This window comes from Electrophorus electricus, chromosome 16, assembly GCF_013358815.1.
Source record: "Electrophorus electricus isolate fEleEle1 chromosome 16, fEleEle1.pri, whole genome shotgun sequence".
Taxonomy (NCBI): Eukaryota; Metazoa; Chordata; class Actinopteri; order Gymnotiformes; family Gymnotidae; genus Electrophorus; species Electrophorus electricus.
Window position 1 is genome coordinate 7,166,733 of NC_049550.1, and position 14,853 is coordinate 7,181,585.

The window sequence follows — 14,853 nt, forward strand, 5'->3', positions numbered from 1 at the left end:
CTGTGCTTGTCTACACAGGAGTGATGTGAGATTTGTGCTTGAGAGACATAGGTGATGTGACGGAGATAACTGAAAGCCAATCCACACAGGATGTCACAGTGTTTGAATTCAGGGTTACACTTTATTTTGATGGTCCCCATAGATTATCTACAGATGCACTACAGATGAAATGTGATTCTCAGCAGAATTAGGTTTGGGTTTTGACTTGAAGTTAAGGTTAGGGCCGGGACTATAAAATAAAAATGAAATCAAATTCAGTTTGCCAGTATACCATATCAGGTCTGTAACTAATTGCTATATCCTGTATTATTTCCTGACCAACTTCCTGTCTTAATGTTAATGAATGACCTGCCAAATATATAAATAAATAACACTCATGTCACTGAGTAGTTTTATCTTGCTTGATTTTCAGTGGCAGAAAATGCATGTACAGAAAATATTGAACAGTGTTGAGATTTCAGAGCTACCAAAGCATCTTTAAAATACGGAACTGTGGCTGTATTGATACAATACATTCACACAAGGAAACAAGAAGCACAAAACTTGGGTAAACTTTCATTTCACAACATGCACAAGCATAATGCCATATTCTATAAGATTTAACTACACGACAGAGTCTAGCTGTCCAAGAACTACACATGTCCCTGCTAAATTTTCCCATATCATTGTAAAACGACTACTTAGTAGTACTGTTGCATGCTTTTCCATTTTGGCACAACATCTGTTCCTTCAGCAGAGGTCCTGCTAGCAACTGACCCCATTCTCACTGCAAGGCATTCTCATTCCAATTAATCCTCCTTGTGCAAGACTCATTTTCAGTCTTACACTAAACCACAAACATATATTGCATGTTTGACTATTTTTAATCAAGGCAATCACCAGAAATGACTAATATGTTGTCTTCTTTGAAGTAGTTGTCACCTCAGTAGTTTTGTGTTACTAGCAAGCCAAGAGTACAACCTTAGTTGCACAGCATATAAGAACCTGGTAACAGAGCACATCAGGTTAAGGTCTGAGCCCTGGTCTTTTAGGCAAACAAAATGCTCTCAAATTCCTTTTACTAGAAACACAAAAGCTCTACCACATACTGAGAAATCGGTGACACTGCATAGAACATATAGCATGTTTCATACCAAGCACTTTTTCATGTTGCAATCAGCATGGTGCAATACTTTAAGAGGAAGGAATGTGAACACACACACACACACACACACACACACTTTCTTAAACACGCCCCCATTCATCACACATTTAAAAAAAACAAAAAACCACCAAACCTACTCTTTGCACACGCATACAGAGCACAGACTGGAACAGTCTTCCCTACCTTAAGCGCATGTCAGCACCACGCGAAGACATCCTTCGCAACAGGTAAGCCTTATCCAAGATTGTTAGAAATGTCATGCTTGACAAATCAGATGTCAAGAACTAAACATTTTTGCTAGGAGTGCTCATAGCTATTGAGAGCAAAGTCAAGCGCGTTAAGGTGTGTTCCCATACCTTGCCTGCGTCTTAGATAGGTGTCAACAGGCTCTGAATGGTAGGTCAGTTCTGCCCCAGCCTGAAGGAACAGAAGATAACATTCCTTTGAAGTGACACCTCAGCTGTAAGCCCTGAATTATTGAAGTTGTGTACCCAAATTGTTCTCTTGTTCTAGTAAAGAAATGTACAAAGAATGGCTAGTGGGAATTAATAGCAAAGAAATAGAAAAACCTTTTGCCCTATTAAGGTGGTGGTAATAGTAGTATACAGGTAGCACTTTTTTATGGTCCTCTGTAGATGCTTTGTAAATTAGTTTAACATTCACCAGAATATAAATTAAATGCAACTGAAATCCAATAGGAAATACAATAGATTATATTAAATCTAAGCCTAAACATGACCCCAGCCTAAACTTTAACTTAAACCTAATTCTAAATCTAAGACTCACCTGTTGCGAATCACATCAACTGCCAGTTTGTTAGGTTTGTACATCTGTAGATAATCTATAGGCGACCATCAATATAAAGTGGAACTGAGTTACAAGTTACACATAACCTACCAGCATAAAATCAAATACAGGAAATTCAAGAAGTTCAGGAAATTCAATATAAAAGTAAGGGAAATTTGCAAGTTTTTTAAATACCTGACATTCCCTATGATAATAGCAATCATTCTTTCCAAAATCTCATTATGGAAACCTATTTGAAAATCGTCCATGGGCATCCTTGAGAAGGCATGGTTGTCCGACCAATTAGGTGTAAATTTAATCCAATTGAACAATTAAGGGGTCACATATTCATGTAACGCCAGAAAGGTGTTTTCAGTATCACACCTTTGTCACACTGCAGTCACCTTGCCTTTGCAAGATGCAAAGATGTTCATGTGAGATACATCATCTTCTAATATTTACAAAAATATACTATCAAATTATCTTTTTAACATTTGTGATATGGGAAACCTTTTTTTCTCTTTTGTCAAACATTAAGTTTAAGGTAAGTGCATGAAAAAGACACATTGCTTTATAATGTGGCTGTTTATTTCCATTTCTTTTCAAAATCCATTTCAGTCAATCTTGCATCAATTTAATCTTAAAAAAATCTTGTTCCAGCAAGAAAAAAAAAAGAAAGAAAAACCTTAGCACTTACATTGAGGAAATCTAAAATAAAATCATTTTTAAATGTTTTGATGGCGGTTTAAATTTTCTGTTCTGTTGATCCTTTTGAGGTACACGAGCCTTTACAGTGCAAGAGTGTCCTCTCTTCCAACTTCAGAATGCTGCTTTCAAGCAGCTTTTAATTACCAATTCTGCCACAATTACAAACCCACAGCAACTTAGGGGGACACAATAAGCAAAGATGATTCACCTTGTTACATATTGTTATTCCAGAAAAGGAACTTTTGCCAGTTGTTCCTGATATAAAAAAGCATTTACTACTTCCAACCCCTGAACATTGATCTGTGATCTTGTTTATTTGAATCTCCACAGTGATACCATGGCAGATGAAGCATCCAGAGTTGTGCAGATGGTGGTTACAGTGGTGATCTTCGTGGTGGGCGTGACCATGAATGGCCTAGTGGTTTGGGTGTTGGGATTACGGCGAAGGAAGCTGCGGGGATCTGTGGGTTGTGAAACGCAAGGCGCAGGAAGCTTCAGGGTATATGTAGTGAATCTAGCAGTGTCTGATCTTGTACTGCTGCTGCGTACACCATTAATGTTAGGCTATCTAGCAAATCACAACAGCTGGCCCTTTGGAGAGCCTGTGTGCCAGCTGGTCATGGTACTGCGCTGCCTTGGATTGTACGCCGGAGCATTTCTGCTGAGCGCCGTGGCAGTGGAGCGCTGTTTGTGCCTGCTACGGCCTGTCTGGGCCAGACTGCGGCGTCCCCGATGGGTTGTGCCAGTAGTCTGCACTCTGCTGTGGATCATCGCCTCTGCCCTGTCTGTGCCCTACATCCAGTCGTCTGGGATCAAGGAATTCAACAACCGTACGCAGTGCATAGAAAACAAAGATGGACATACGTTGATTGTCATGGAGACGGTGGGGGGTTTCCTGCTCCCACTGGTGCTTTTCCTGTCCTGCAACCTAGCGGTAATCCTTGCTGCGAGGCGTGCCGAGAAGAGGCCGACAGTAGTCACCACACCCCCCACCTCCCCCACCTCCCCCACCTCCCCAACTGGATCCAATTACACCTCACAGAAGATGACTCGCCTATACCAGGTTCTTTTCCTCACCATGCTCATTTTCCTGACCTGTTGGGTACCGTATTTCACCTGCCGTTTTCTGAAGGCACTGTTCGAGGCAAAAGGTTGGCTAGACCTTATGTACAGGGCAATGAAGGGTACATATGTGGCATTGTACCTGGTGTACATTAAGAGCGCACTAAATCCAATCTTGTACGTATTTGCTGCTCGGGGACTGCGACATACTGTCCGTGCCTCGCTGCTCTCCACTATTGAGCGAGTCTTTAATGAGGATATGTCAGAGTCGCTACGCAGGAAGTCCCTGCGACGAAAAGACTCGCAGTTCTAGGAAAGCACAGACCATGAAATACCAATCACTGATCTCAAAGACACTACATTTTTATCATTTAGCAAATGTGTTTGTCCAGAGCAACTTACAGAAGTGCTATATGAATTTCCTGGAATAGTTAATTATGAGTGTGCAGTACATAACTGCATGTTCAGATCTGAACTAACAGGAATAAAGCAAAGCAAAAAACCTGATTGATGATCCAATTATGTACTGTATTATGACCCACATGCAGGGACATAGATGGACTGGCCACAGTGGAAGTTGGATTGAAGCACCAGAAAAGCCCTCATTCTTTTGCTTGTAGCTTCTGAGCACTTCATTGGTGAAGTTGTGATTCACAAACAAATTAGTTTGATTACACTTCGAATTTCATGTTAATCAATTCTCCTCCGTTGAGACCAGCTGCAGAGGACACACAAATGGAAGGCCTCCACGTTAACGTGACTGGCCCACAACATTTTTCATCAACCATGCTAGCTTCATTGTAAATAATGACTGATTCAAAAAGACAATAGGTAAAAAGCCATGTGTTCTTTGTATTCTGATGACATGATGTGAAAAATTTAGACCTGCCTGAATTTTTGACCCCTTGTAATAAGGAGGTCTGGTGTCTATGTTGCTGTGCAGTGCATTCTCATGTCTACCAGTCCTCAGTGTAGTTCAAGCATTCAGGCTTTTCCTTTCAGTTGCTGTCCATCTGTAGATAACTTATGACAAGATTTTTTTTGCTGAATTTATGCAAGTATTTGAACATATATGGACAAGAAATTAAAACCATTTTCAGCTCAGCATGTGTATTTTCCAGTCGATGTTTTACTTCAACTAAAAGGGCTTTAATGAACAGTTTACAAAGTATATCCAACGTGCGTCCTGCTTCTTGCATAAGGCCATAAACCAAACAGGTATGACTGGTAAATTATGTTTGAAGCCCAGTGAACAAAGAATTACACATGAATGCATGACACATACCTGGCACCTGTGTGCTGAGTATGGCCCAGGTTTAATTTTAAAAAATAAATAACATAGATCAGCCCATTACAATCCAACAATGTTACCTTGTGTTTTGCTCTGCAATGGTAAAGCCTCAAACAGAACATTTGGGCCAAGGTTAACAGCAGCAGAACAGTTAATCAAATGACATTTTATTTATTTCAAGAGAAGCCATATAATACCAATAATTGCATTACAATGGAGTAGAACAATAACAGAAGTAAAATGAACATATAATTTTGTATTGTAATACTGATTTGATATGCTTTACTGGCAGACCTATGCATGTGATTTTGAAAAACTTGAAATTTGTACTCTTCAAGTTAGTATTGCAAGGTCAATGCTAATTGTATATACAGTCACCTGTTTACTCTTCATATAAATGAGAAAATGTAATTGACTTAAAATGAAGAAAAAGAAAAACAATAAAATTACATTTTTACTGGTTAAAAAAATGGTTTATAGAACAATGTCTTCAGTGTTTGTAGTCGCCGGGTGAGTCATCAGTCTATCTGTGTGCTTATGTGCCAGCTCCAGGAAGGCTCTCACAGTCCCAGTGACTTTACTCTGAAGTACCTTCATGACCACTTTGGGATTGGAGACCATTTTCAACATCTGCTCCTAATGAACCAGCTAAGTGTTAGTTGAGTGCTGGTTTCAAGAATCCATCGTGACACAATGCGTATTTCACAAACACCTTCTAAGATTGGCTAAGCACAAGCCTAACGCTGTACTAAACACTCTGATATTGCAGCGTACAAAAGGCAGAACACTGATTCAGCAGCACAGCTGTGCATTATGCAGGCAATACAGCAGGGCAGATGTGGTTTGCCTTAAAGTGTGGCAGGAAGCCATTTCCACTATTCAGCAGGGTGGCTACCAAAAGTTGTTACTACTTTGCTCATAGAGCCCTTTTCTTTAGCCACGATTAAGTCTAAAAGCAGGGCTGTTCAATACATCATTATCACACTGTTAGCTCTGAAGTCACAAGTGTGTGTGTGTGTACTTCACAGATGTAATATGCAGTATTATCAATATGGGTTTTTCTGTCCATATTATGCAGTCCTATATTACTCTCACCTTTTTCACTAGTAGAATGATATTAGCTTGGAAAGAGCTCTGGCTAAATTTGACATTTTTAAATTCAAATATCCCATTATGTAATCAAAAATACCCAAAATATACCCCCCCCCCACCCCATATAACTCAGTCTTTCTGATATTTAAGCAGCCCTCACTGCCAATCAATCCAGGAACAGGCTTAATCCTTATCTAGGAAACTGGCCAACACTTTATAAAGTCTGACACTTTAGTTGTGGTGCAGCTGGCAGAAACTGCATTTTTTCTGTCTTGTTCTGCATCTTTAGCGTCACCCCCTCTTAAACACTCCAAAAGCACAGGAGTCTTGCGTGAAAATGCAACTTTCTATTTTTACAATGTGCAACATAACTAAATGTCTGAAGACCGATGCTCTCAGATTATTTAGATATTTTCTGTTGTAGTTTTTGCCAACTCAGTATACTGTTTTCAAAAGCCGACTTATTCTGACAGCTGGCTTGTTCTTATTCTGAAGTGTTCTGGTTCATCTGGTATATGGTGTAGTCTCATATGACCATCCTACAACTTTGATTCACTTGAAATTACCAACATGACAGCTAATTCCTTATCACTCAACACCATTTTCTTCATATGCCAATGGATACAGTATTTAAGAAAAACAAAAAGTTGGATTAGCCATCCACCCCATAGCCAGGTACTTTATCTGAGCTATAGTGGGGAAGCCTGACCAAAATATACATAAAAAAACTACTGTTCTGTACCTGTACTGAGAGCTCACCATCAGGCTGAGGAGGTACAGCAGGAAGGCGCAGGACTGTCTGCTCAGCTAACTGAAAGATCTACCAATAAACAGAAAGTAAAAACTAGAGAGAACTTTGACATAAGTTAAATAAAACAGTATAACTAATCACTAGACACTGCAATGAGCCATTTGTGCAAAATCCAAAACTTCATATGGTTCATTACTATGCATTTTAAAGATATTAAGACAAGACTATTCATATCATCTGAAGCTGGCTAAAACCAGCTAGCAGCAAAAAAAGTGAACAAAACTGAATCACCTTTTAACAGGAAAGATCAAGGTTTCCTTATTTTTTAAAGGACGGTAAATACAAGACTATTACATCTGTAGTTATGCTAAAAACTATCTGAAATACAAAGAAGCAGTCTTTAGTCATAATGTATGGCACATATTTGTGGGTTCCTGGGGTTGTAACTGTATGGCTCCACCATGTGAGGCATCTGTTTTTTTCTTTCCAGAGCTAAAAGGTTATTAGCAACCACATTTTTAGTTAAATATTACTTAAATGTTGTGTGCCTTAAGCACATCATGGTACCACTTCATGACAATATTACCATGAAAACTTTACACTTACATTTACACACACACACACACACACACACACACACACACAAACACACACACACACACAACAATGGTTCTATATTAGGCTCAAGGCTGTTAGTTGAACTAAGCTGTAATCATGTAAACAGTGAGGTCTGATCATCAGTAGTCCAACTAAAATCTTAGTAAACCTAAGCTTTGCCTAATTAAATGCCCAGGGAATCAACATAATGCATTTTTTAGATGGAAAAAATAAAGAGAGCTTAGTCAGGTATGTGTGTTCACATAAGTACAGTCAGTGGAGGTCATATAAATGCAGTCAGCATGTGCTATGATAAATTATTTTGCCGGTATCTCTACCACTAACCACATAGTAGCACTGGAAGTCTTGCTTCCATTTTAAATGTGTCAGTTTTAACCAGTTTAAATGCATAGAATTTGATTTTTAAATAAAAAGCTTGCATGTTTAAAAGAAATCGTTAACCCAAGGCAAGGGCATGTTAAACACAGGAAAACATGTAAGGGGATGTCCCAAAAACTAAAAACCTAAGGAAGTGTTTTTCAATCTGTGGTATGCCACATGACTTGTGTGCAATGAAAAAAATATTTGTTCAACCTAACCAGCAGTATTTGACATATGTACTTTATCATGACTACAACTCCACTGTAACTTATATTCCCTGCCATGCCCAAACTACTTATAAAATTGTTGAAAAGATCGAAAATTTCTAAATCGTGGAGATAACATACATGTTTGAAAAAAAGATGGGCAGTAGTGTCAAGCATAGTTAAACATCCCTGTTCAATTAGTGGGAGCATTAGAAGCGCTAGTGTACTGTAACCTAGGGGCTGGCGATGCATGCGTACCTCCTGTGCACGTTCCTCCTCTTCCGCCATTCTGGCCCTCATTACTCTGCACTTCCCCTCTAGAATGTCCATCTCTTGCTGCAGCTGTTCTAGTCTGCCTACCACTACACCGATGCTCCCCTAAAAACAAAAGAGTGCACATCTTCAGACATGGGGGGAAATGCAGCACAAGAATACACTCAACTCTACCATTGCATGGCAATAGTGTCAAATAATAATTAGTAATGCAATCAGCAAAAGAGCCAATAAGCATGTATATAGTAGCAACACCTACATTTTCACAGACAAACAGCTCTAACAAATCATAGACAGATGAATTGAAGGTACTTTCAAATATTTGTAATATCAGATGCGTCAGATTACTGCCCGTTACCTCAAACGCCTCAATTTCTGATTTTCCTTGCTTAAGCTTCTGGCTCTCTGCCTGGAACTGCCGGGACATTTGAACCATGTTTCCACATTTCTTTACAGGCACAGGAAGTTGGGAACATTTTGCTAGGAACCTGATGAAGGAAACATACTGCTGTTAAAAAGCAAGCTCATTTACTTCATGAGGTAAAAGCAGACTAATAGCTGCTTTGGTTATTACACTGAGAAGGAATTTAAGAAATGTCCTTTACTGTTCTTTCAGTAAGTTAAGGTGTTTCTGTGATTCCTCTTTCTCTTTTCTTCTCAGTGTGAGAGCAGTCCTGATGCATAAAGAAACATTAAAAGTGTCAAGTTTAACCAAAGTGTCATTTAATTTTTTATTGATGTTAACTGTTAAATTAACAATCCTCACAGAATTGACATGCTTAGCATGGTGTCAAGAGCTACAATGGAGGACTTCTCCAGTGGCTTCCATTTCTCCCGTCCCTTCTGAACCTCAGCAGGCACTGGAAAATAAGGTAGGTGCAATGAAGCATGAGAGCTAAATTATAACAAATCATATTTAGTTATATTTCTATGACTAGCATGTGTTCTGTAGCAGTGGTCCCAAATTATGGGTTCTTCCTCAAAAAATACATTTTATAAAAAAGATTTGTGAATTTCCCAGATAGCTAGCCCGAACCTCCCCCACCCCAAATCATTACTGATATAAAGTTGTGATACCCAAATATGACTCTCATATTATATTTATTTATTTATTTATTTATTACTTAGCAACCATGGACGGCTTTGTTGGGTTCTCCAGACTCACAGTTATTCTTCCTAGACTTATCTTGAGTCTTCCGACCACTTGGCAAAGGTTTCTGAAACACAAACGTTCATGAGCCTTTAATCTTACGCGATTAGAACACATTGTAGTCACATATACAATATATAATATCACAAAATAATTATCACATAAAAAGGTCTTGAATAACATACAGGTCAGGACGAAAGCTGAGCTATAGCTAGGTTAGCTAGCTAGTTAGCGCTCTCCTCAGTCTTACTTTGCCGGTTTGCGGTAACCTCCTTTCCCCTCGAACTTTCGCTTTAGGACCCCGAGTTGAGGATCTTGAGGAACCTCGAGCAGGTTTCATTAGAGCTGTTATTTACTCTGCTGGTAGGAAATTAAGCAGAAATGCAAACCGAAGCAATGTAGACAATAACAGCGGAGTACAAACACCGATAGCTAATCTAAGATAGCGGTTAACTAACTCTAACTAGCTAAAAACCGTGGTAGCTAGCTATGCTAACCCAAGTTAGGTAGGTTAGCTAATTAGCTAAGTGAATTTCTTCTCGTGTCATTCATCAAAAACCTAAACACCAAATTAGGCATTGACGCGTTAATGCGACTAACTGAAAAGAAACTTTAATTATTTGAAACGAAATGTTTTATTGCTTGTTTGGTTGGTAGCTAACGACTCACAAGACTCGCGCTAAATACTTCAAAATGTAAACGAAAACGCGCGTGCGCGTAGTGGTGAACGCCTTCAGTAGGCTGCTGTACGGCGCAGATGCGACTTGCACAACATGAAAATGTTCTCTGAGTGGATCATTTGGGGACTGAAAGATCCATAGAGCTTCTTATTAATAACAAATTGGAGAAAGGCCTAGTTGTTGCTTTTTAAGTATTGTATTGATAGCAACGCTACAGAAATGGACTATAATTGACAAAGTTCATCACACAATTTAGCCAGTCAAGTCCTTACTTAGTAAATATTTTACAATAGTTAATGTTTGCTTTACAAAATTAGGAAACTTTTATGTAGTGTTTTTTGATTGCATTTTGTCTATAATTTGTTTCAGAGAGATCTGGCTCATCTAATAATCCAATCACCTGATCACTCATTTAAGGATTCCATTTTATATTCTGAAGCTACAATTGAACCTTGTCTTGAATATATAACCTATTTGCAAAAAGCGTAATTTGTTATTAGAAAGGTTTGATCCATTATTTCTGGAAACCATATCAATGTGAGCCCTTCCTCCACCTCCACAAGCCTCATGTCCGTCTTCCTTTTCTTTCTTCCCACACTGTAAATGAGGCCTGTATAGTTGTTACTGTTCTTGGAACTTCTAATGAAAAAATTATTTTGGGACTCTGAAGTATAAAAAAGCTTTTTTATCATTGCTTGTACAGTTAGACTACAGTCTTACATATCCATTATAAGGCTAACTTAGTGTTGTCAGAAAAGAATCTAGCTAGTTAACATAAGCACCAGTAATTGAAGCTGCATGTCACAGTTCGTTTTCACACTTGTCGCAAGACCATGTCCACTTCTTCAAAACTCTTCACACACTGTGCTCTTGAAACCCGCACCATAGCACATCAGCTGACTTTTGGTACAAAATACCACTAAAACACTTACTATTTTATCCAAAAGTGACTCATGCTGCCATAACTATAACAATTATAACAAAACTATAAAACAATGACAACATAACACCACTATAAAATAACCATAACATAACTAGGACATATGCTTTCTCCCACAAGACTACAGTCAGTCAATGTACAATTAACTTCAAAATACAAACAACTTGAAACATTGCAAAAAACATATACGTTTTAGCTCTTGTCAAATATATGGCTGTCAATATTTAACTGTTAGATAATTGGATTTAACTGGTGCTAAGAGGTTAAAAAAGTCACTAGCCTGTTGTGATCAGTGAAGTAATAAGCTTCTAAATTTGAGTTTTAGTAAAAGCTGGCAGAATAAGTTGATCACGGTTGGTGCCGGCTAGCAGGAGGGACACGCCCACTCCTGCTAGGGATCACACCCCTGTCCCGCTCACAATCGCCGGAGTACTGATTGAACTTATCTGTTCGTTAATCATGATCTGCTTAATTAAACCCACAGATCCCAAGAGACAGGGCTGCACATTAGCGGACCTTAGACGTCAGTCTCGTCTGATATCTGCGCTCATTCATAAACAGTTTTGTTTAGTGTTTCCATTGCTATATACCAATGGATAATAAAAAAAAGCACTTTGTTGCGACCCTGCCTCTCACTTCTTCCGTCAGTTTTCAGCATTAAAATATTGATATATAAATATAAGATTAATCATTTTTCTCTCACTATACTACTCTGGAGGTAAATGTACTGCATGGGTTTCAGTAGTCAAGAAACTCAGTATAAGTCGGGTGTCTATCTTCAGGCAAACGCTTTAAATCCAGGCAAACAAAAACACACAAAAATCCTCACAATTATGAGGTGCAGCTCAGCTAGATAAAACGGCAACCAAAAGTTAGTCAAAACTTTTTCTTGTGCTTTTGGCATATTTTTGGCATTAAACAAGGTGCTTCACCCCAAATCACTTTAAACATTTGCTTTGCACGTAAATGCACCACTTTATTAGGCTAACCTATTTTATAGGTGCATTTTTATAAGTGGACAATTATAGAGTGTAGACCATAATGTAGTATATTGTACTAATTAAATGCAATCAAAGAAAATAACTCACCTACATTGGGACTTTAGAAACATCTACTTCTAATAGTAGAAGTAGTAGAACTACTTCTCTCAGTTTCAAAATTTGGAAATTTTCACAAAATGTATTTTCTCACAGTTAAGTGGTTAAATTTGACCAAACCGCTCCAGCACCCAAGCAGCAAACAATCCTTTAGGTTCTCCCCTTTATTTTGTGCTTTATTTGTTTGAACTGCACTGAAGCATTTCTTTGCTCTGCTGCTAAGTTTACGTTGAGGCGGGGCAGACCGGGAAAGTACTAATTGTTTTCGCTATTCTCCGTTGTTATCAATACTGTGACCATTTTCAAAACTGGGCGAATGAGAGATCCTTGTTCTACCTGCAGCTATCACCGCGGTCACGCCATCTGCACGATGTGGGGGGAAGTTAATCGCAGTTTTAGTGCAGACAATGATAATCTGAAAGATGTGTGTTCTTCAGCTTAATTAAACATATCTTATTAAGGTCTAATACATCGAAAGTAATTGTGTTAAAACATATGTAGAAAAGTATCAGATTGGTTGGAAATTCAACGCTTCGCAGTTAAAATCTATTTCTTTTCAGTTCAATCCACTATATTTACAAAGATCAGTTTCTTAAAAAAAGAATCTTATCATCTTTTCAGAAGATTTCCTTATGTTTTTACCATGAGAAGGTTGAGAAATATCGTAGCAATATTGTGCAAATGGCTAATCATTTCACTAATTTCACATTTCACTAGATTTCTTCAGCAAATTCGTGAATGGTACTTTCTCATCTACCCATCTAAGACTTTCAGTCATTTTTACTGTAGAAATTTGGAATAATAGGATGGCAAAATCCTGTATCTAATGTCTATTCAGTTCCATGTATGTAATATTTGAAGCTCTATAAAATTCACAAATCAAATTGTTATAAGATCACTTAAGTAGATCCTGGAAGTACACTTACTCTTGTACCCACGGTACGATTTGCGGTCAATTTTACTGTAGGAATTTGGAGTAATGGGGTAGAAAAATCCCAATAAATGTCTTTTTGGTGTCATATATCGTGTACGTGTGTGTGCGCGCGCAAGGCCACGCCCTTCCCGTGTATCACACCTGTTCCTCGTTTTATTTCGTTATTGTGCATGTATATAAATGTATATAAGGTCTTTTTTTATTCGGTGATGTTTGTCAGTGTTTTACCATATGTTGTGGCTGTGTGCTTTGTTGTCCTCGTGTGTAAATAATTGTCAGTGTTCTACACGGTTCGTTTCTGCATCCTGCCTAGCCTCTCACGTTACAGTTTGAAGCTCTAATAAATAAACAAGTCAAATTGTCATCAAATCACTCCCCTATATTCTTGAAATACACTGTCTCATGCACCCATGGTATAACTTTCAGTCATTTTTACTATTTCATTTTGGAATAATGGTACAACACAACACATTTGGAATATGGAGCAAGTTCCAGGCTAATCAGTACCATATATGCAAATTTTGAAGCTGTATAAAACAAATCAATTTTTTTTCAAATCATGCCACTATATTCTTGAAAGATACTTTCTCATGAACTTATTATAATGACATTCTAGTGTTTTTACTGTATGAATTTTGAATAATGGAGTATCAAATTCCTGTCAAATGTCTGTTTGATTATATATGTGCAAATTTTAAAGCTGTATAAAATAAACAATTTTTATCAATCTCTTCACTAAATTCTTGAATGGTACTTCCTCATCTACCCATCTATGAGTAAACAGAGTAAACAGGCAAGAGACCATGGAAACCAACCAACCAAATCCAAAATCTGATAAGAGACAGAAATGAGAGAAACAGAAGTTATAACCTGTTAAGAAAAAACAAATGCTCAGAATTGCAGAACCATGACTTACAAGACTTCACACAAAGGCAGTTGCAAGGGGTTTAAATATTCTTCACAGGGCTAGCAGGCTTAATGTGTGTGAATTAGTCAGAACTCTGGGGACTCTGGGAATTCTGCCAGCTAGGAGTAACTGTCATGGGTAGATATGACACATGCCACACCAATCTCCAGGACATGAACATTTATCACTGAGTTACTGATGAAAGACCACTTCTGCCAGGATTCATGAACACTTAATATAGGCTCTCCAAACCAAAAACCTTAGTTTATTTTTTATATAAATTAACAATTCTTTGTGATCTCCTGCACTTGAGGTAAATGGACGACTCTCTCTCCTTTGTAAGAAGGCAACTTACCATCTGGAGAGGCATCATACCTGCTTCAAAGATCAAGTACAGTAATCTGTTCGATGTGAGGAGTGTTCTTGTGACTGCTGCTCCAAAGAGGAGAACTAAAATATTTGTTTTAAATTATTACTAATAAGTCAACATTTTATTTTCATTTTAACAAAATATAGATAATTTCATAAATTTCAATGTATTTCCATAGATAATTTCAATGCATTTCCGCGTTTCTAAAATTGTGGTGATAGAGCAGGAAGTTGTTCCCAAGGGACTTGAACTATTCCACCATGAAAATGGAGGTGCTAGAGTGAAAGCAAAGTGGGCATTAAAATGTGGGCATTAAAATACTTGATGGGGGTCGGGTTCATGTTCGAGATTCACTACAGAGTGCTACAGTGGATACAAAAGATGAAAGACAGTAATGAGAGGATCATCCACTGGTACCTGTCCTTGCAGTCTTTCAAGTTCTGACTGAAGTGTCACCCAGAGGGACCAGAATGTGCCAGCAGAC

The 14,853-nt window shown here is 38.2% G+C and overlaps 2 protein-coding genes across 3 annotated transcripts; one reads left to right on the forward strand and one right to left on the reverse strand.

The window, feature by feature from the left end:
• Window positions 1-1,295: 1,295 nt before the first annotated feature.
• On the forward strand, window positions 1,296-5,048 carry LOC113574597 (C3a anaphylatoxin chemotactic receptor). Its single transcript, XM_027005619.2, has 2 exons — window positions 1,296-1,371; window positions 2,969-5,048. The coding sequence occupies exons 1-2, from the start codon at window positions 1,337-1,339 to the stop codon at window positions 4,011-4,013; spliced, it is 1,080 nt and encodes a 359-aa protein (XP_026861420.2). The 5' UTR covers window positions 1,296-1,336; the 3' UTR covers window positions 4,014-5,048.
• Window positions 5,049-5,146: 98 nt separating this feature from the next.
• On the reverse strand, window positions 5,147-14,818 carry LOC113574598 (centromere protein Q). 2 transcript variants are annotated; one of them, XM_027005620.2, is made up of 9 exons: window positions 14,787-14,818; window positions 9,692-9,801; window positions 9,457-9,508; window positions 9,058-9,151; window positions 8,897-8,965; window positions 8,650-8,779; window positions 8,277-8,396; window positions 6,826-6,903; window positions 5,147-5,627 (listed from the first exon to the last, which is right to left on the reverse strand). In XM_027005620.2, exons 2-9 carry the CDS (start codon window positions 9,779-9,781, stop codon window positions 5,466-5,468), a joined length of 795 nt encoding a protein of 264 aa, XP_026861421.2. In that variant the 5' UTR covers window positions 9,782-9,801; window positions 14,787-14,818; the 3' UTR covers window positions 5,147-5,465. The 2 variants fall into 2 exon arrangements, with proteins under 2 accessions (XP_026861421.2, XP_026861422.2); XM_027005621.2 differs by lacking the exons at window positions 6,826-6,903; window positions 14,787-14,818 and having other exon boundaries at window positions 9,692-10,129.
• Window positions 14,819-14,853: the final 35 nt, after the last annotated feature.